This window comes from Peromyscus californicus, unplaced genomic scaffold (assembly GCF_007827085.1).
Source record: "Peromyscus californicus insignis strain IS unplaced genomic scaffold, ASM782708v3 Scaffold_17__1_contigs__length_78620276, whole genome shotgun sequence".
NCBI classification, from domain to species: Eukaryota; Metazoa; Chordata; class Mammalia; order Rodentia; family Cricetidae; genus Peromyscus; species Peromyscus californicus.
The window spans coordinates 55867750-55888603 of NW_026294469.1; the positions used below are offsets into that span (position 1 = coordinate 55867750).

Below are 20854 nucleotides of genomic sequence, written 5' to 3' on the forward strand. Positions count from 1 at the left end.
AGTTCCAGAGGCTCAGCAGCAGGCCGATTTACAGAGGCCGCCCATCAGCAGACTGCAAGTGCCCACCTTGCAGTCCCCGCAGCTGCCTGGCCGGGACAAGCTGAGAAGTGGGCCCGGCTTGGCGCGTGGCTGGGCGGGGCGAGCACCGGGTGGAGAGCGAGGTGGGGGCGGGGAGAGGGCGGAGCGAGCTCTGCACGGGGCGGGGCTAAGGTGAGGGGGTGGGGCGCAGAGTAGGGGGCGGGGCCTGTTGTGGGGAGGCGGGACTAATGATGCGACGTGGGGCCTGGGATGGGAAGGCGGGGCAAGGCCTTGAATTGGGAGGCGTGGGCGTGGCAAATGGGGGGGGCCGAACGGGGCGGGGCAAATGGGGCGGGGCTACGAGGCGCTCCTACTTGGGCTGCAACTCCTGGCCGGCCTTCCTGCTGCACGGCGCGCGGGCGGGGGCACGGCTTGGCGGGAAGGCGAGAAGAGCGTGCGGAGCCTCCGGTGCTGGCGGCGGCCACGAGTGGGAGCCCGGGTCCGGCCGCAGCACGCGGAACTGAGCTGAAGGTGGCGGGGCCCGGCGGAGCCGCGATGAAGCCGAGCAGCGCGGAGGAGGAGGAGGAGGAGGCGGTCCCGGGCGTGGGCCCCTGGGACGAGTGCTTCGAAGTGGCGGTGCAGTTGGCGCTGCGAGCGGGACAGGTGAGCACGGTGGCCGCGGCCAGGCCCGAGGCACACCCGAGATGGACAGCGTGGGCGCGCTGCGGGCGCGTGGGCGGGAGCGGGGCGCGTTGCAAGGACAGGGCCTGTGTTGTTTCTGGGGCGCACCTTTCTCTGGCCCGTCACCCCCTGCAGCCGGGAGAGGCGAGCGTGGGGAGCAGGGGGTCACCACCGTGGGGGAAAGAAGGGCGCAGCCTTCAGGAAAGCGTGAGGGACGCGCTCCTCTTTTGGCGATGGAATGGCCAACTGCTGGGTACTTGACCTTGGCGTTTGAGTCACCTGGAAAGCAAACCGCCCTCCCAGGCTAGAATACTGCAGTTGTTTCTTTTTAAGGACCAATCCTGCAGCCAGGTTGTCGGTGCCCCCCTGTTTCGACCCCAGGCGCGTGGCGCTCTGTCTGGGTTGCAGATGATTGTCCTTCTCCGGGCATCCTGAGCCCAGGCAGCCTAGGCTCACAGCCTGAGAGCGCCTCCAGGGAGTGACTGGCACAGACCCGAGTTCAGGAGGAACTCGTTAGACTGCCGGAAGGATGGAAACCAGCGCAAAGCTGAAGAAAACCAGACTGGGTTTGAAAACTAACTGTGGCGCCTCTGTTTTTCATTTTTTGTGTTCTCACCCTAACTGTTCCTCAGTCTCTTCAGCATCGCCGAACTTATAATATTGATGGAATGGCTCCCTAGGACGTCAGAGCAGGCCTTGTTTCAGGCTCCATGCTCTGCTCCTTAAAACGTGGTTGCACTCCGCTGACACGGGGGACAGGAGTTACCGAAGTGCTGTTCACAGAAAGGCTTATATCCAAAAAAAAAAAAAAGCATTATTTTCAGGTGCATCTGAAAATACTCTAAAGGGGGTGTCTGTATTTAAAAGTGTTGCCATGGTGCTGGGGAATGCAGCCCAGTGGTACAGTGCATGCGCAAAGCCATCCCAACATAGCAACAACCGGAAGAGCAAATACTTTGAAACTACCCTTTGCGATTATGCAGTAAAAAGGAGAATCTGGCCCTTCGCAGACAACTGATGAAGCTTGTAGCTCAGAGCAAACCCTCTTCCTAGAAAATAGATTCTCTATGAGCAGGAACCAGCAGCCCTCTCTCCCATCTCGCTTCTGTTCCGACAAGAGCATCCTTCCAGAGAGAGCGATGTCAGCGTATGTAGGAACCTTAAGACTCCTTTTTTTCCTGATGACTTTGAAAATCAACTTTAGGACTCAGGCACTGCTGTGTAAAAGCTGGTGAGTGGGAGCTATAGGTTCTGTGGCCTTTCAGGTTTAAATCTTTCAAGAATAGAGGCTTAAGTAGTTTTTAATATTCAACGGTGCTCATCGGAAGTTTACAGTACCACAGGCACAGTTCTTAGAGGTTCTGTAAGTTTTAACGTAAAGAGATTGGTGTTTTTGCAATTTCCCAACAGCAAAAAAGCTTTAAAAAAAAAAAAGCAGTGAAATAAAGATTCTGACATTAGGAGTCTGGTCAGGGAGCTCAGGACTCTGGGCTTCCTCTTGGGAATTATGCAGCTTCCTGCCTGCCTGGCATTGAGTGAGGGAAAGGCTGAGAGAAACAGATGGCACACAAGGTCGTGGTAGCTAACCTGTGAAAAGAGGGAACGATTCTCCAAATGATCTGTAGTAATTGGGTACTGACAGCCTGTAGCACGGCAGCCCAGTGAGACAGAAAAGACATCTTTGAGGTCCCCTCAGCTACCTGTGTCAATGGTCTATTTTATCGTGGGCTCCTCTCAGTTACCAGCTGAGGGGCTGGGTGCTGTATGCTAAAAGGCCAGGGCCTCAAAGGGAGGGAGCTCCCAAGATAATATGTCCAGTGTCCCCAGATTACACTAACTGCTCCCAAGTTCCTTTGCTCCATCCTGAGAGAGCTTCCTGCCCAGAGATGACCCCTCGCCTTGCTGTCTCCCACCTCTCCCCTCACCTCCTTTGAGCTCCACCCATTTATCCTTAGCCTACTGGAGTCATTCCTGCCTTTCACAAGGTCCCAGCCAATCACTTGCTAAAGAGGCCTCAAGTGCATGTGCATCTGTGGTTTTCAGGGGACCCCATTCAGGGCCTCTAGCACATGCTCTACCACTGAGCCACACCCCCAGCCCTTCCAGTACTTTCTCTCTCTTTCCTTCTGTTCTTTCCTTTCCTTCCTCCTGACAGAGTCTCCATATTTAGCCCAGGTTAGCCTCATGATCCCCCTAGCTCTGTCTCCCAAGTACTGGTGCTGTCACTATAATGACATCTCATTGTAGTTTCCTGTGAGGGAATAGAAAGATAAACAGCTTTTCCTGTTGCAAAATTGAATTTATTATGGATAGTTTAGAAAAATTATGATATACAATTTAAAATTGTACAATTATCATTGGCTGAGAACTTCACGTTTTCTTTAGTGCTGTCATGTTTCATGTATTACTTGTACTGTGGAGAAGAGTGTTGGACAGGCCTGATCCCAGCTGCAAGCCTTCAAAACCTCCCCTATCCAGTCAGCACCTCTCTCATGCCGGCTGCCCCATAGAGGTCTACTCTTCTCTCTGTACAGAGGAACAGTGACAGCAGGCCCGGCCAGTTGGTTTGGCCAACAGGAAGAGCATTTCTGAAAGCCGTCCCTTTATTGGCTGGCTAACAATAACTTACAGACAGATAATGCCTGCACATCCCACAGACAGGTCTCATCAAACCTAAGTACGTCTACTTAGACCTCCTTCTTGCCTGAACTGACCACACCCTCTTCAGTACCAGCCCATGCCAGGTCTAAAAGGGAGTTGGTAGTGGATGAAAGGGACAGTCGGAATCCAGCCAAAATAGCTGACTTCTGCCCCTTGTAAAAGGTGATCTGGGGAGCTGAGACTATGTTTCATTATTGCTTTAAATGTCTTTTGCATGTTTATTTACTTCTTTGATACTATGTGTTTTAAAACTGTGGCACTAAAACACCGAAGTTCATTCACCAGGCAACGTGTGTTGAGCAACTCCGGAACTTCAGCCTCTGTTCATTATGGGATGTGAGGTATTGTGAGAGTCCTGTGTCAGACTCAACAGCCGGAGCCCACCTGGATCCCACATGACTATGACCGAGCTGTGTAAAGTGGGATGAGAAATGATTTGATTTTTGAAGGCTGAGGTGACAGTTTGGATTGGGCGTAGGTCATGAGGGAAAGAGGTGCTAGGATGACAGGATGACGTCAGGGATTTGGGCCTGAAAAGCAGGTTGCATGATGGATTTGCAGTGGCCTGAGACAGGGAGCTGCAGGTGGAGCAGGTGTGGGGGTGTCCCGAGCTTGTGGCACGTGGTTGGTCAGTGGATTTCTCAGCTGAGAGACTGACTGGATCCAGATGGCAGGAGAGAAAGGAGATGTGACTCGGGGGAGGTTGGTCAGCTGGCTGCCCACAGGATGCCATCACCCCGGGCTGGGCTCCTGTGTTGTCTTTGGGAGAGTCCCAAGTACCCCTGTATGAAGACTTCCCTCTGGTGGCTCCTTTCTCCTGCCTGGGCTGAGACATCTGTCACTGAAGGAAGTGAGGAGAAAGAGGGTGGTGACTTCAATCTCCACAGTCTCCCTGTCTGCTTCAGTCCCTGCCTCACGTGCCCCTGTCCCCCAGGCTGAACCAGTCTCGGGATCCCAGTTTTGCTGTCTGGGCTTGCTCCTAGCCACTGGTGCGTGCTGCCAGATGTTTCTTTGCAGTGGATGGAGACTAGTCATAGAAGCATGCCAAAGGACCACAAAGGGGGTCATAAGAGGACCCGAGAGGTGAGGACAGCTTCCTGAAAGATGTCACAGTTACTTTGTGTCTTCAAGAAGACTAGGTGATGGGCTCCGGAGGGTGGAGGGGAAGACAAAGGGTCAAGGCAGACGTGCATATGAAGATGGCGTGGCTGAAATGGAGTACGGAATCCAGGAGCTGTGAGAGCCTCAGCCTGAGCCTGAGATGAGACCTGGAGGGTCAGCCACTGGGCATGAGAAAGAGAGATGATGCACACTTAACTGGAAGAGGCACTTGGCTTAGGTTGTCTGGTATTAAAGGAGATGCATACCTTTCTTTCTTGAGTTTGGGATTCAGGCTCCAGTGACTTACGTCCACATTTTATATGTTAAACATTAATGGAGGGCTCTTCGGAGAGGGGCAGGAAGTCATGCCAGGAGGTCTGGAAAGCACATGCCGTCGATAGTAACTGTAACAATTTTGTTTACAGCACACACTCACTGGTAGAATGATTAGAATCTCTTAGGAATGAAGGGAAAAGAGTCATGGAAAAGGGCTTAAAAAAATAACAGTCCACATTAGCTTCTTGTTGGTAGAATGATTAGAATCCCTAAGATTAAGGGGCAGGAGTCATGGGAAAGGGCTTTCGCTGGCACTCAGGATACACCCCCATCTCCCACCACAGCTTAGCCACACTACAGAGCACGGTGGCAGGGTTCTGAATCTTAACACTTGATTGAAAACATTCTATCACCTTCCCTCTCGGCGTGGGAAGATTTAGGAGTGAAAGTTTCTTTTGCATGCTTCCTTTTTGTTTTTTGTTTGTTTTTGTTTTGTTTCACATATAGAGTCAGCCCCAGAAACCAAACTTTCCTTGACCTCAGCTATTTTTAGGCTCCTGTTTGACGTTTGCATGGGATATGTGTGAAATAGGTTTCTGGCCTGGTTACAAGCCATTACATCTTGTCAGGTCCGTGTTCTTACAAAAACCAGAATGGTGGGGGAGTCTGGGAGTGTGTCGGTCAGCATGGGCACCCGGCCTGTACTCTTAAAACAACTCTGTGTCTCAGATGCCCCTGTTGCCGCAGACAAGGATGCTGTGGCTCAGGATCCCAAGTAGCTGTTGAACTCAGGCTCAGGTCGTTAAAAGTGGCTTGTCCTCTCTACTCCGTCAGCGAGGAGAATGGTACCAACAAGATGGATGAAGTAAGTGCGTTTGTGGAGCTTCCCCGTGTGTGGGTTCCCTGGGTAGATGCCATCCCGGACATGCTGCCTGCGGAGGCTGAGCTTGTCCTGAAGCTGCTCAGGGCAAAGGCTTGCTGCCTTGAGAAGCACACAGTCCAGGAAGTGACAGTCAGTGCCCGCCCCCCCCCCCCCCAGCAACCCAATGCTATGGCTACCAACCGCTGGCCCAGGAGAAGGGGGCTCAGCCAGGACCTAGATGTGCTGAGGTGAGACTGGGAGAGTAGGCCGGGGTTGAGGGATGGCTAGGGATGTCATTGTAACTAAAAGGGACATTGTGTCCGGAGAGACAGAGGTGGGAGGAGGCATGCAGGAGGAGAACCAGAGAGGGACTGAGCCTGGCATGGGCTGGACCCAGGGTGGCCTCAAGGCCAAGTGCCGTTCAGGCTGGGTATGAAGGGCCTGCCACACAAGATACCAAAGGCTAGTTACCTCACGGTATTCATGTAATCCCCACTCTCCAGAAGTTGAGGCAGAAGGAGTACCAGTTCAGTGCTGGCCTGACCCGCATAGCAAGACCCTGTCTCCAAAAACAAGGGTGGGGCAGGGAGAAGGCATACACAAGGCTTAGTGTGAGACCAGGACCTGACAGAGGGCATGAGCTGGGTAAGGGGAACACACCTGTCCCCACTGTTGGAGGACACAGATGCATTCTGTCCCTGTGGCAGCTACAACAAAGCAAAGAAAAATAACAGTTTGTTTAAAAGACCGCGATACACGTCACCCCCAATCTATGCTGCTCCCCGTTGTAGAATCTGTAGTGAGGTGAGGCCTGGTGTGGATGGAAGCTCTTGGGTCTTAGTGACCAGCCCCAAGCTGCCTTCGGAGCCCCTGAGCTCCATACTCAGCTGTAGGCCTTTTGGAACGAGAAAACCAAGCTTGTAAGTGTCCCTGAGGTTAGACATGGTGTCACAAGAGCACTTACTAAAGTTTTCCCGTGTGGCTAGAGGGCGGCTCAGTATACAACAGCAAGACGTCTTTATCTGCTCCGTCAACAAGTGTTCACAGCGGCCCCTCAGGTGTGGCAACCCATGCAGAGGTTCACACTTGCTTGTAGGAGGTGGACACAGAAGGGAGGGGGTCCTCTAAGTGCCCTGGGGAGCCTGCAGGTTGCATTGTGTGCTGCAGTCCTGTGGAATTAATACTGGTCTCTGTGAGAGGCCTCTTGTGGAAGGGGTGACTTTCTGGCTAAGTCAGAGGGAAGAAGAGGTCTCAGTCACTGTTCTGTTGCTGTGAAGAGACACTGTGGTAATTTGAATGTAATTGGCCATCATAATCCCATAGTCACTGTTAGGAGGTATGGCCTTGTGGAGTAGGTGTGGTCTTGGAGGAAGTGTGTCACTGTGAAGGCGGGCTTTGAGGTCTCATGTGTTCAAGGTACCGCCCAGTGTTACAGTCTACTTCCTGTTGCCTATGTATCATGTAGCAGCTCCTCCAGCACCATGTCTACCTGATGACAATGGACTAAACCTCTGAACATGTAAGCCACCCCAATGAAATGTTTTGTTTTAAAGATTTATTTATTATGTATACAGTGAGTGTTCTATCTGCAGGCCAGAAGAGGGAGCCAGATCTCATTGTAGATGGTTGTGAGCCACCATGTGGTTGCTGGGCATTGAACTCAGGACCTCTGGAAGAACAGTCAGTGCTCTTAACCTCTGAGCCATCTCTCCAGCCCTTGTTTTTTTTTTTTTTTTTTTTTTTTTTTTTTTGGTTTTTCGAGACAGGATTTCTCTGTGTAGCTTTGCGCCTTTCCTGGGACTCACTTGGTAGTCCAGGCTGGCCTCGGACTCACAGAGATCCGCCTGACTCTGCCTCCCGAGTGCTGGGATTAAAGGCGTGCACCACCACTGCCCGGCCTTGTTTTTTTTAATAAGAGTTGCTGTTGTCATGTGGGGCAGTGGTGGCGCACGCCTTTAATCCCAGCACTCTGGAGGCAGAGGGAGGCGGATCTCTGTGAGTTTGAGGTCAGCCTGACCTATAGAGCAAGTTCCAGGACAGCCAGAGCTGTTACATAGAAAAACCCTGTCTCAAAAAATCAATAAAATAAGAGTTGCTGTGGTCATGGTGTCACTTCACAGCAATAGAAACTCTAACTAAGACGAACACCATGGCCAAGGCAACTCTTATAAAAGAAAGCATTTCATTGGCAGCTTGCTTACAGTTTCAGAGGCTTAATTCATTACCATGGTGGAAGCATGGCAGCATGCGTGGCCCTGGAGCAGTAGTTGAGAGCTACATCCTGATCCAGAGGCGGGGGTGGGGGGTGGGGAGGTGGGGACGGGGACGGGGACGGGATGATAGCCTAGGCCTGGCAGGGGTTTTCAGAACCCACCTACTCCAACAAGGTCATGCCTCCTAATTCCTTGAATCCTTTCAAACATTTCTACTCCTTGGTGATCAAGCATTCAAGTGTATGAGCCTATGCGGCCATTCTCATTCAAACCACCACAAACTGAAAGCCTCACAGAAGGATGCCACCCCTAGAGTGGGAGTATGGGAAGGAGGCCGATGGACATGAGAGACAGGGACCTACAGGCCTTTACGAAGTGCAGTTAGTGTATGACCCGGAGAGGGGCCCTGATTGTGGGACCCCCAGGAGCCGAGGTTCTTCCTCCTGTGCCGAGGGCCTCTTCTTGTGACTCCCCTTGCTGTCATTAGTGAAGGTCACAAACTCCTGAAAGGGAGAAACACACTGAAGGGAGGCACAGTGTCTTTTTGAGGCTATGGCTCTGAAGGTGCAGGGGTGTCTCCATCTACACCCTCTAAGCAGAGCTCACCAAGCCCAGCAGCACAAGAGGGAAGTCAGGGGTATCTTTGAAGGCAGCTCTTCCTGAAACATGGGAGCTCTGTTCCTAAAAGGAAAAAGGGGAGATGGATGTCGAGGCCAAGTTCAGAAAGCTGCCACACTCCTCCCTCGGGATCTTGGGCATCCAGAGTAGTGAGAGCCATCTGCACTTTGTGGGGAGATGCGTGGCTAAGGAGGTACAGCTGGCTGGTTATGGTGGGGGCGGGTACCTAAGGCAGACTGAGTTTGGCTTTGAAAGCAGGATAGAAGATGAGGCCATGTTTTAGGAAGGCCCAGAGCATAGCCGGCCCCAGGCACATTGGAACCTTTGTTAGCACAACCAGAGAAAGAGCCAAGAGAACAGACGCTGGGGTGGCCAGTGTTTGCACAGACATCAGTGGTTCTGTTGGAAGGAACGTGGTAGGTGTTGCTAGAGTTTTCCTGCCTGGCCCACAGTCAGGACAAATCTCTCTCACCCGCCAGTCCCAAGCCGCTCAAACCCGATCAAGTAAACACAGAGACTTATATTGGTTACAAACTGTATGGCCGTGGCAGGCTTCTTGCTAACTGTTCTTACAGCTTAAATTAATCCATTTCTATAAATCTATACCTTGCCACGTGGCTTGTGGCTTACCGGTACTTTACATCTTCCTTGTCCTGATGGCGGCTCGCAGTGTCTCCCCTCCCAGCTTCCTGTTCTCTCAATTTTCCTCTCTGTTAGTCCCGCCTATACTTCCTGCCTGGCCACTGCCAATCAGTGATTTATTCATTGACCAATCAGCAACACATTTGACATACAGACCATCCCACAGCACTTCCCCTTTTCTTTTCTTAAAAAGGAAAGTTTTAACCTTTACACATCTCTAAAGTCAGCTTGGTGTATTTGGGAATTTGGGCGTAGCTTCTCTTACTACTTCCTGCTGGAGGGGGGCGCTGTATCTTCTGGGGAAACAAGGAAAATTTTAGGATCATGGAGTAGTCCGTGAGGCTGTATCATCTGAGCCAGTTGCCTTGAAACGGTTCTGGATGTTGGATCATCTGGGCCATGGTGTCATCGGAGACCTTTCAGGTGGTCTTGGCTGGTCAAACCTGATGTGTCTTAATCTGGAACAAATCCATAGCCTCTTGCTTTCTGTGGAAACAAAAGAGACTCTTTTCCAAAGCAACATATCCTTACATCCAAATTTTGAAGTCAAAGTATCTTTAAAATATACATACTGGTTTAACTCAGCTTCCTTTACAATCAAATATCTCTCTGTAGTTAAGAATCCCAAAGACAACACAATCCAGACTCTCTGTGTAATAGTCATCTCTACGTGGCTTATTTTTTATATTAATTTTACTGTCTCTTTAAAGACTTTATTTTTTAAAACCATGTATTTGTTTCTATACTGTATATATCACCTTTTTTTTTGTCTCTTTTAAGCCTACGTATATTTTACATACATTTTAAACTATTACATCTGAATCTGTCTTATTGTGAATCTATTGCTTTAAGCTGCTGCAGCTGTGGCTGCTGGCTCCTCCCACCTCAGCTTCCCAACATGGCGGTGGTTTACCACCACCTCTGGGAGCTATCGTGGGTCTATGCTTTTATCCAAGCAGCGTGTAACCCAGAAACCTCTTTTGTTTTGTACTAGCAAAGGCTAAATCCACAATGTAGCTTAATGTGCCACTTGCAGAGGCCTCATTCCCGCCATACTGCAGGTCGAGCGCACACGCCAGCAACCCGCCAGTAGCTCAAACCGGCAGCTGCCGCTCATTTGAGAGAGACAATTAGGAAGCTGTTTTTCGCTCCGTTTTAGAATCTTTTTTTTTCAGGTTTTAGGTGGAAACTCTTGCCCCACGTTGGGCGCCATTTGTTGCTAGAGTTTTCCTGCCTGGCCCACAGTCAGGACAAATCTCTCTCACCCGCCAGTCCCAAGCCGCTCAAACCCGATCAAGTAAACACAGAGACTTATATTGGTTACAAACTGTATGGCCGTGGCAGGCTTCTTGCTAACTGTTCTTACAGCTTAAATTAATCCATTTCTATAAATCTATACCTTGCCACGTGGCTTGTGGCTTACCGGTACTTTACATCTTCCTTGTCCTGATGGCGGCTCGCAGTGTCTCCCCTCCCAGCTTCCTGTTCTCTCAATTTTCCTCTCTGTTAGTCCCGCCTATACTTCCTGCCTGGCCACTGCCAATCAGTGATTTATTCATTGACCAATCAGCAACACATTTGACATACAGACCATCCCACAGCAGTAGGAACCGCTCCAGGAGTCCATGTGCCTTTCTTTCACTCCCACGGCTCCGTACTGGAGGGGAAAACAAGCAGCTAGACAAAAATGTCAGGGAACCTCTGCTGTCATGGAACTCATGTTGGCAATGAGAAGAACGTAGTGAACTATACCTACAAGAGACAGCCACAGGTGGGGAGAAGGGCTAGCTAGAGGACCGGACTGTAAAGGCCCTGGGTAGGAGGAATCAGCAGGGAAGTCGGAGACAGATGGAGGAGAGCAACTTGGTATGGTAGCCTGTGGAAGGTGAGGTGACAGGCTGGCGAGGGCCTGGCCGTGTAGCATTCGGGGGCCCTCTGGCAGCAGTAGGAAGCCATTGGGGAGTTTTCAGATCTTTGTCTTAAATCCTCCGTCCAGCTTCTGCATGGAGGCCACACATGGCCGTGTAATTGGGCTGACTGGTCTCATGGCTGCTTCCTCTTTAAGCAGGTCCCAGGAGGCACTGGTTCAAAATGGAGATACCTTTTTGCACACACACACACCACTGCCCAGTGAGACTGTCCCAGCCTCCTGGTGACCTTCCTCGCTCCGAGGTTTGAAAACTGCCCCAGCTCCTTACCATGATGGATCTTTCCAGAACTGTTGGTCTCAGACCCCAACCTTCTTCCAGCAGGATCCCAGAAGCTCTGGTGCTGTGTGGTCCTGTTAGATTCTTGAGATGGGTCTCTCTCCCCTGATCTTACTTTCTCCTGTCTCCCCCCACCACAACAGACACATTACCCAGATACCTTTGCTGCACCCACACACTGACCCTCCCTCCCTTCCTGCATAAGGTGTACACACAGTGCCGAGTGGCCTGCCTGGACTGGCCCAGAGTTTGGGATTCCTGGACGATGTCAGGTTCTGTGTGAGCTAGACATTGAGGAGTGTTGAATTTATGAGTACCCGTGGAGCAGATTGGTTTGGTGAGAGATGCTGTGTGTAAATTGGTGTTGCAAGCGAATTAGCCTGGTGGTAATAGGCAGGATATTGCAAATTTGAGACAGGAAGCCCTGCAGTGCAGGATGTGAACGGTGGGAGCTGACATTAATGGATTTCAAATCTTTCATCATACATATCTGTTATTTTTGCAGCCCAGATTAAAAAACAGCATTGCCTTGGTAGGCTCATTATGGGATGGGTCAATTATGGGAAGGACAGTGAGACAGAGAGTAGGGACCGCTGGATGTCGTGTTTCTGTTGGTTCTTTAAAATTCCATTTGTGGGCCAGATAGATGAGTCAGAGGGTAGAGGTACCTGCCACCAAGACTGAGGACCTGAGTTTGATATCTGGGACATGCCAACTCCTGAAGATTTTCCTCTGACCTCCCTACGTACACTGTGGCTCATGTGGCTCATCACACAGATGGCCAGACACACACAAAACACAAAAGGGAAATGTAACTTAAAAGATTCTATTTACTACCCTCCTCCCCACGGAAGACCTCTCCACCTTGGCATCATTAGTACATAGAAGTGTGGGCTCCACGTTAGCATCATTAGTACATAGTGTGGGCCAGGTAGTGCTTGTCAGATGCTATGGGCTAAGTGTCACACTGGGCACAGGGTGTCAAGTCTGAGTAGCCAATCTGGGTAGTACTTTTTTATTAATTTATTATATATGTGTGTCTGGGAAGGATATATATATATAATATATATATATATAATATATATTATATATATATATATATATATATTCATTCCATGATGTACATGTGGAGACCAAAGGACAGCTTTGTGCCTGACTTCTCTCCTTCCACCTTTATGAAGATCCTGGAGATTGGATTCAAGTCATCAGGGCTGCATGGCAATCATTTTACCCCTTGAGCCAACTTGCCAGTCCTTGGTGGCACTTTCAAGAGAAATAAATGGTTTGGGGAGGTAGCTGGTTGTGGAGGGAATAGGTCAGGTCTATTTAGGTTTCCTGATTTCACCACTTTTATCCAGTTTTAGACAGACTTGGAGAAAACAGCCCCAGATAGAACTGGAGGTGGCATTTTCTTCCACAAGCTGGAACTGATCCTCCTGAAGCATTCCGCGATGGACCTACTGCTCTGATTTCCTGTTTGGGTCTCTAGGGGTTCCTGGGACTACCCCAGGCCAGCAGAAATGGCCTTATAGTGGGTTCAATCCAGATGTGCTGGCAGCTTGCCCAGCTGTAGAGCCTGCCTTTGTGGTCCCTTAGCAGCCTCCAGTATCTTTGACGTGCCCCTAGGGGCGGCTGGTGCTGTTCTGCACACAGCGGCAAGAGCCGTCCTCGGTTCCTTGATACAGATCGGCTCTCATGGGGATGTTTGTAGCCTGCCTTCACAGGCACACCACATGTTCGTGTGATTCATAAAGTGAATCAGAGAAAGTTTTTACACACACATCTTGCAAATTTGAAATCACAGGATTCAAGGAGGCAAACCTGTGACATGCCATCTTCTTTGGGGAGTTCCCGCTGATGCTCCAGCCTTTTCCAAAAGCTTTTCTTCCAGAGAGAACTTGTTTCAAAGGTAGAGTTTCAGATGGAATTTGAATGTAGAATCTCAGGTCTGTCTTGGGAACAGAGTAAGGGCCGGTGGTTAAGGTTCCTAGAGGCCCTGGGAGAAGGGCATGATGTGATGAGTCAAGTGACGGAAGGGGGTAACTGCAGGCCCTGGCCAAAGCCAGCCAGTCCCCAAAGAAGAGAGGGCTGGGGGCTAGGGAGGAGGAGGCCCACGGTCCTCACTGCCTCCTGTGCTCTTATTTCAGATCATCAGAAAAGCCCTCACTGAGGAAAAGCAGGTCTCGACAAAAACTTCCGCAGCAGATCTTGTGACGGAGACAGATCACCGTGTAGAAGACTTAATAGTTTCTGAGTTGCGAAAGAGGTTTCCTTCACACAGGTGAGTGCTCTCTTCAGGAGATACGGATGCCCCAGTAACTCTATCATGGTCCAGCCAAGGGGGCTGCCACTTGTCACTGGGAGGCACATGGGAAACCCCAAGTTGCCAAGTCCAGGCCCTGGTCCCTCATTTTTAGGGAAGAAAACTGATTGCTTCTGTTCTCTTTACAGTTTTCTTGACAACAATCCAGTCCTTATGTCTCCTTAGGAATATGGAAGAGCTTCTGCTTTTTTACATGTACATTAAAAAATAATTTATTAGACTATTCTGTAGGTTTCCTTTCCAGGAATACTTAACATGAACAATCAATAAGTATGAGACTTTTGAACTAGTCATTTATTTTACATTGTACTTTATCTGTTGGTTTTAAAATATATTATAGTTCCTTTTCCAGACATAAGAGAACTTTTGGGTTTTGTTTTTTTTGGGTTTTGGTTGGTTTGTGTTAGTTTTTCATTAGCGTATATATAGCAGTGGGTTTCATTATAACATTTTCATATATGTTTGTAATATATTTTGATCATATTCACTCCTCATTACCCTCTCTTACCCCTTCCACCTCCTGGTCCTTCTTCCAGCTAGTGTCCTGGCCCTCCTCCTTCCATGTCTGTCTGTCTGTCCATCCCCCTTTCCCTCTCTCTCTGAACCAGTGAGTTTTACAAGAGTTATTATAGAGTGAGGGGCTATTGACCAAAGCCCGGGCAGCTCTCCAGTGGTTACATCTGATGAAAATGCCTCTCCTTCCCTGGCAACCATTAACTACCTATAGATCTTCAGGAAGGGGCTGGGTCTCAGGAGCTCCTCCCCATTCTGATCTATGGACTTAAACATGAATATTTAAAAGGCAATTTGACAGGAACAGCATGTTCATTTAGCAAAACAAAAGTTACTTCTCTGCTAGGATCTGCGCTGTCCCCAGCCTCAACTTTCCATGATACCGTACACGGTACCCTTCCTTCCTATAAAATGGACCTCAAATCCAGTCAGAAAGTGGGCAGGCACACTTTGCCTGGCAGTTGATAATACACACACACACATGCACACACTCAGGCAGTGTCCACACAGCAGGAGACCATTGGTGTCATTTCCCCCCTCCGAAGCCTTCCTAGAACCTTCCAGCACTGTGAAAGCTAGTTAGCAGGGAGGCAGCTTCCCGCTCAGTTCCAGTCTGTTTTTTCTCTTAAGTTCTCCAACCAGAGCACGTGGTGTCTGCAGCCTTAGGGGCTTTGTTGTCGAGTTCTGGTGGGCAACCAGCAACAGTGTGATAGCCAGTACTGTTTGGGGGCTTCAGGGACCTCCCTGGCCAACAACACCTCGAAAAGAGGTAGCCCACCCTGGCACTGGGTTTTCACTTAAAAAACTTAGAGTCGGGGCTGGAGAGATGGCTCAGAGGTTAAGAACACCGACTGCTCTTCCAGAGGTCCTGAGTTCAATCCCCAGCACCTACATGGTGGCTCACAACCATCTGTAATGAGATCTGGCACCCTCTCCTGTATACATAATAAATAAATAAATCTTTAAAAAAAAAAAAAAACTTAGAGCTTTGGGGAGAGCTTTATCTCAAACTTCAATTTTTTTTTTTTTAGTTTTTTTTACAACTTTGTGCGATTACATATATATGTATGTATGTTGGAGGTTCTAGTTCCAACAATACATGCTCAGAAACATTCCCTGACTCTGACTCCAGAGGGTTCTGTAAAAGTATGTCCTACTTCTGGAACTCAGACAGTGGTGACTCCCTGGCCACCCAGGGACATCTCTTTAGAGCACAGGGTAAAACGTCAGCTGGGTAAGACTCCGTCTGCTGCCAGTGTTCAGTAGCACAGGCACCCCTTGCTGGGGACAATGTCCATGGTGAGACACAGGCCTTCACAGGGATGCCCTCCAAAGGCCAGAGTTCTTCATCTTCTTGGGCCATCCTCTTTTCCTTAGAATAATTAAAATATCTACTCAGCATTTGCACACAGCTCTAGAAGAGCCATGGGCTCTAGAGTAAGAAGACTATAGAGCAGCCCCTTCCTGGCCCCTGGTTTATGCGGGACAGATCTTGAAAACCAGGGCCTTGGATTCAGGGCCTGCCTTTCCTTCCTCATGTGACATCTCGTAAAGATGCTGAACTTGTAAAACTGGGATCTGCTGCAAGCCGCAGGAATATATCATAAGAACTCAGCTGGTGATGGCAAAGTCACTACCTGGAGGGATCAGGGAATTCCTCCAGAGGAAGCCAGATTCCAAGGAGTTTTTGGTATTATTTGGCTTGTTACATATCAGCTGTCTTCTGTTATGAAAATCATGTGTGCCTTCATAGTTTTCCCAATTGACTTTTCCCTAAGAAGGGCTAACAGTGTGGACTGATCACTCTCTGGACATACACGTTCCAGGTATTTGGAGAACAGCCTCAGGAAAGGCTTTCTCTGGAATCAGATGTCTCCCTTAGCCACTTTCAAGGACTAACAGTGATATGCTAACCGGTCATTAGCACTCAGTTGACCTTCTCTTTTACCACTCCCATTTTGGATTGTTAAAGAAAGCCTGGTGGTCACTGCCGGAGGAAAAGTTCTTACCTGCCTTCTGTAGAATTCAAGCCTGGTGACCTTGCTTGACCAGGGGCTTGATATACCTGGATTCCGGGAAGACTTAGGTAATGTGGAGAACAGAGGACAGAGAAGAGAAAAGAGAATGGAAGAACTAGATGGGTAAGAACTTGAGAGGAACAAACTGAGATGGGGAAGAACTAGATTGAAGGGCTAGAAGAGAGGACTAGAGGAACGAGATGGAAGATGAGGAAGAGTCAGATGGGAAAGTCCTAGCTGGGTAAGAACAAGCTGAAAAGGACCTAGATGAGGCAGAATTAAGATGAGAGAATTAAGATAGAACTTAAGAGGGAGCAGTAGATAAACAGAGAAATCAGGCAAGATAGGAGCTAGGCATGAGAACAGAACTGAAGCTGTGTATGTAGGATGTTATGCCAGAGGAATTAAAGCAAGTGGACTATAGAGCTCGGTGTGCTGAGATTTTTATTTCCTGAAAATAGTCCTCGCCGTTAGTAGTTCTCTCTCCTGAGCCCCTGGGATGTATGATAGTAAGGCTGGTCCCGCTACTATTATACAAGAGGGATCGTGGCTCCTGGAGTTCTGGGTGTTGATTTTTCTGGTCTGGCTGTGTGTCTGTGCAGCCATGGGTGACAAAAATATATATGGTAGCCTCTTCGGAGTCTGTTTGGGACATGATAGGTGTCACCCATTTTTTTTTTTTTTATCCCTTTGGATAAATGAATGAATTAAAGAACAAGTTTTGGTTCAAATACATACATTCTTTCACTGCTTTTTAGTGTTCTCTTTGGGGAGGTGCATCAAGTTGCATTGAGCCCATGGCCTGAGCATGCTACACAAGTTTCCAACCACTGAGCTAAACCCCCAGTCTCCAATTTGAGCTTTTTAAAGTCTACTTGTAATTCAAGAACGTGAAAAGAATTTATCACTAGTTTGCTTTACTTCCTGAGAAAAAAAAGTGCTACAACAATCAATCAGCTGTGAAGAGACACCGTGACCACAGCAACTCTTATAAAAGAAAACATTTAATTGGGGCTGGCTTACAGTTTCAGGGGTTTAGTCCATCATTATGGCAGGGAGCATGGCAACATGTAGGCCGGCAAAGTGCTGGAGAAGGAGCTGAGAGTTCTACATAGGGATCCACAGGCAACAGGAAGAGAGACACTAGGCCTGGCTTGAGCTTTTGAAACCCCAAAGCCTACCGCAGTGACTCACTTCCTCCAACAAGGCCACACCCACTCCAACAAGGCCACACCCACTAATCCTTCTCAAGTAGTGCCACTCCCTGATGACTAAGCATTCAAATATATGAGCCCATGGAGACCATTCTCATTCAGACCACCACAGAGTTCATTGGCTCCAGAGCTTCTCTGGTGGAGTCCACAGGATTTTTCTGCATAGAATCCTATCATCTATAGATAGGGCTACCTTGATTTCTTCATTCCCGTTTTTAGCCTTTATATCTTTCTCTTGTCTTATTGCTGGACCTATGACTGAACACATCATCGAGTAAGAATGGAGAGTGGCGGCCCCTCCCTTGACGTGTTCCAGGATTTAGAGGAAAAGCTCAGTTTTCAGTATCGAGCGTAACTCTGCATATAGGTTTGTCATGCATACTTTTCATTTTTGAGGTATGTGTCATCTATTCCTAGTTTCTTCAGGACTTTTATCGTGAACTGATGGAAGTGAACTTTGTCAAATGCCTTTTTTGCGTCTACCAAGCTGGTTTCCATCCTTAAGTCTGTCTGTATGATGCATTACACTTCTGTCCTGAAGTCTGGTTACATAGAGTCTTACATGACTTGCAGTGTTGAACCAGCTTTGTGTCCTTAGGAAGAAACCAGCTGAGCTGTGATGTAGGATCTTCTTAGTGTGTTCTTGAGTCATTTGCAAGTACTTTGTTGTGCATTTTTTCATCTCATTGTCCTTGTGTTTTCTGTCTTTATCCAGTTTGGGTATTATTTAGATAATACTGTGTTCAATTGTTTAGACAGTACTGACTTGGTAGATTGGTGCTGTTCTCTCTCGGCTTCGTAGAACAGTTGAGAACTGTCGTCATTAGCTCTTCCTTAAAGGTGTAGTAGAGTTCAGTAATGGATCCATCTGCTCCTCAACTTTTATTTGTGGGAAGACTTTAAGTTTCTGCTTCAGTCCCATTGCTTGTGATGGCCTGTGTACCTTGTTTGTGTCTTCTGGTTTTAATTTCGGTGGGTTATTATTTAGAAAAATGTGTGCATTTCTTTTAGATCTAAACTGGAGTGTTCTGTGATCTGGATTTCACTGGAGTCTGTTCAACCGCTCCTTTTTCATCATCTCTAATTTTATTAATTTGCATTTCCTCTGTACGTTCGGATAGGGACTTGTCAGTTTGTTAATCTCTTAAAGGAATGAGCTGTTTGTTTGATTCTGTGTTTTGGTCTCTTCATCTCTCATTCATGGCGGTGACCTGTCACTGATACAAACCCTGTAGTCATCCGTGGCCTCTTGAGTGACACATCCAAGATAGTGAGGTTCTCTCGAGCTGGAGGAGAGGATGGTGGCTTGGACAGCTGCTCAGTGTCCCTTCTGCCTTCTGCCCCCTTAGGTCATTGTAACCTGGTGCCCTGTGGTGTACCCAGCACACAGCAATAGCTGCTGAATGCATAAGTCAACCAGAACATAAGCAGGGTCCTTGACAGAGGAAAAGCCCATTTCCGCCACCAAAGCTGGACATTTGTGCCCAGTCGTCTCCCCAGTGCGCTTTACCCTGGACTCCCCTCTGAGCCAGCTGGTGGACACAGGGCTGCAGCTTGGGGAGACAGGACCAAATAGCATCAGTCAGCTCCTTTGTGGGCTGAGGAGACAGTCCTGACGTACTCGACGCCACGTAAGTAGCTGGAAAAGAAGAAAATCTCAGAAACAGACAGCTGTCAGAATGATAATGGAGAGCTTGTTACAGCTCCGGACTCAGGCATATCTTTTCACCACTTGTGTCTACCTGGTGCTGCATTCATGGGCTTTGGCACCTGCTCCTCGGATGTGTTTTTAAGAGTATAGTATGTTTTCTGGGGACTGGAGAAATGGCTCAGAGGTTAAGAGCACTGACTGCTCTTCCAGAGGACCCAGGTTCAATTCTCAGCACCCTCATGGAGCTCACAACTGTCTGTAACTCCAGTTCCAGGGGATCCGACACCTTCACGCAGACATACATGCAGGCAAAACACCAATGCACATAAAATAAAATTAAAAGAAAAAGCAATCCCAGCACTCGGGAGGCAGAGCCAGGCGGATCTCTGTGAGTTCGAGGCCAGCCTGGACTACCAAGTGAGTTCCAGGAAAGGCGCAAAGCTACACAGAGAAACCCTGTCTCGAAAAACCAAAAAAAAAAAAAAAAAAAGAAAAAACAAATTTTATACACACACACACACACATATATATAAAGAGTACGGGATGTTTTCTTTAGAAACAACTCTAAGACACTTGTGGCTGGCTGGGTGTGGTGGCGCACGTCTTTAATCCCAGCATTCGGGAGGCAAAGGCAGGCGATCACTGTGAGTTCGAGGCCAGCCTGGTCTACAGAGCAGATGCTAGGACTGTTACACAGAGAAACCCTGTCTGGGAAAAAAGAAAAGAGAAGGAGCATACTTGTGAGGGTAGTTACGGGAGCCTTATTAACAGAGGGCCTTGTTACAAAGGGGCCAGCCCAGAACCCCCTGCCAAGAACCTCTCAGCTGGAGACAAGCCAGTGTGGTCCTAAAGGAGCATGTCAAAGAGGCCACCATGAGGACAGGAACCTGCTTCAACACTCAGGACAGGAAGGACATGAAGCATCCTGATAAGCACGCTGCTCCCTACTCCGTCCCTTATTTTCTCCCAAAGGGAAGCAGAGACCAGGGAGGGAAGGGTAGAGGGTCACCTGTGGTGAAGGGAAATGTAGGTGACAATTACTCTTCCATGGTCCGGGTTCTACTCTGTCCGCCAGCATGACCTCTTGGGTCTCTGCTGCAGAATTGGAAACCAAGTTTTTTTTTTTTTGCTTGTCTCTGCGCCCTTTCAGGTGCTCTGCTCTCCTGCATCTCTGCCTGGCCTGCTCCATTTTCCTGTGTGCCTCCAAAACTGTCACAGTGAAAGTCACTCTGATTTCGGGGGAGAGGGTGTTTTGGAACTGGGACTGGAACCCAGAGCCTTGTGCCTGCTACAGGCACACTCCTGCTGAGTGTTGCACATTGATTCAGGTTGAGCCCCTTGTCCCAGCAGGTTCATTGCAGAAGAGGCCACAGCCTCAGGGGCCAAGTGTGTGCTCACCCACAGCCCAACCTGGATCATCGACCCCATCGACGGCACCTGCAACTTCGTCCACAGGTAAGGAGGAGCTGGGAGCTTGCGGGCTCGGGGCTCCATGGGGCCTCTCGGTTTCCTTCTCAATAACCTAAGTTCTGAAGACATACATGTATAGTAGGTGTCTGGTCTTATAAAAGAAAATCAAATCTTGACATTTTAAAAAGGTTTTCCACTAGGCGATGGTGGCACACACCTTTGATCCCAGCATTCGGAGAGGCAGAGGCAGGCGAATCTCTGAGTTCAGGGCCAACCTGGTCTACAGTGTAAGTTCTAGGACAGCCAGAGCTGCACATAAATACCCTCTCTTGGTGGTGGTGGTGGAGGTTCCATTTGTGACTCTAAAGAATACAGAAGAAAATTTCATTTTAAAAATATTTTTTGCCAAGCATGTAAATAGGTAGATCTCTGTGAGTTCCTGTCCA

The 20854-nt window shown here is 48.8% G+C and overlaps 1 protein-coding gene across 4 annotated transcripts in view; it reads left to right on the plus strand.

Annotated features, from left to right (window-relative positions):
* The first annotated feature begins 376 nt into the window (after nt 1-376).
* Nucleotides 377-20854, plus strand: part of Impa2 (inositol monophosphatase 2) — a 33145-nt gene continuing 12667 nt past the window's right edge. For 2 of the 4 annotated variants that reach the window (XM_052742374.1, XM_052742376.1), the window contains exons 1-3: nt 377-681; nt 13427-13560; nt 20346-20453. In XM_052742374.1, the coding sequence (XP_052598334.1) occupies nt 574-681; nt 13427-13560; nt 20346-20453 (350 nt within the window). In that variant the 5' untranslated portion in view covers nt 377-573. The remainder of the gene's footprint in view (nt 682-13426; nt 13561-20345; nt 20454-20854) is intronic. The other 2 variants (XM_052742375.1, XM_052742377.1) reach the window with 1 other exon arrangement.